This window comes from Coffea eugenioides, chromosome 2 (assembly GCF_003713205.1).
Source record: "Coffea eugenioides isolate CCC68of chromosome 2, Ceug_1.0, whole genome shotgun sequence".
Taxonomy (NCBI): domain Eukaryota; kingdom Viridiplantae; phylum Streptophyta; class Magnoliopsida; order Gentianales; family Rubiaceae; genus Coffea; species Coffea eugenioides.
This window is the reverse complement of record NC_040036.1, coordinates 15,157,452-15,158,433: the sequence shown is the minus strand read 5'-3', so window position 1 is coordinate 15,158,433 and position 982 is coordinate 15,157,452. Positions and strand designations below refer to the sequence as shown.

The window sequence follows — 982 nt, the reverse complement described above, 5'->3', positions numbered from 1 at the left end:
TCATCTTTCTACAGACTTGGATTGATAGGCTTCTTGAGAAACCTCGCAGGCTTTAACTCCTCCAATTAGACTCCAAACATCAGAACTTGATCCATTCTTTTGAGTCTTAACAGCACTGACCAATAATCCCGGGCAAGAGGCCTCCAAATATTGCACTTCTCTCCAAAAACCAGCTTTGGAATGAACTTCCATTTGAACCTTCAAACAGAGTTCCAGATTTTGAGTCTCAGCCAAGTATGTGTAAGCCCTAACCGCGGAGAATTCTGCATTGATCCCGGTTGCATTCATCTTCTCTGCCACAGTAAACGGCGGGAGGGTTGTCCCCGAGAGTTGATTGGACCCGAGGTAGATTCCGGCCTCGAGGTGGCTGTACGAGAAGGTAGTTTTGCTGCTAGGATTTTCAACGGTCAGTCCAATGTTGAAGTAGCCGGAGAGAAGGGGAGGGGTGGTGGTGGAAATATTGAAGTTGGAGATGGTTACCGAGTCGACCCGGAACGTGGGAAGATCAGGGTGGAAAATCATTAAGCAGAGAAGGATGACAATCAAGCCAATGCCTAAAAATATGAGCCTTATGCAGAAGAAAATGCTGTCCGCTCGCCGGATTATTTCAGCATTGCGAGGCTGGTTGCGGTGAGTGGGTGGTGCTGGTGGTGGTAGTTGTGATGAGAAGAATGGGCGGGGCTGATAGGAGGTGTTAGACCGTGGAGGTGGGCGGACATTGGTGGTAGTTGGTGGCTGAGCAGTGGCCGGGGTCTTGGATTGTGCAGCCATCATGGAAGAAGAAACAGAAGTTTTGGTACTTTCTTGGCGGGGTTGTAGAAGGAAACTAACAATAAACAAATCTCACAAAAAACCTGCAGCGGAATATCGAAAACTATAAAGGAAGCAGAGTAGCAACACATATATATAGATCACTAAAGTTTCCAAATTTGCTTAAAGACTAGTCCGCACCGTCTAATGAATCAAAATCAATTTCGGAATT

The 982-nt window shown here is 46.5% G+C and overlaps 1 protein-coding gene across 1 annotated transcript; it reads right to left on the bottom strand.

Moving 5' to 3' along the window:
- LOC113757568 lies at nucleotides 1–771 on the bottom strand. Its single transcript, XM_027300764.1, has one exon. The coding sequence runs from the start codon at nucleotides 769–771 to the stop codon at nucleotides 1–3; it is 771 nt and encodes a 256-aa protein (XP_027156565.1).
- Between the last annotated feature and the right edge of the window lie 211 nt (nucleotides 772–982).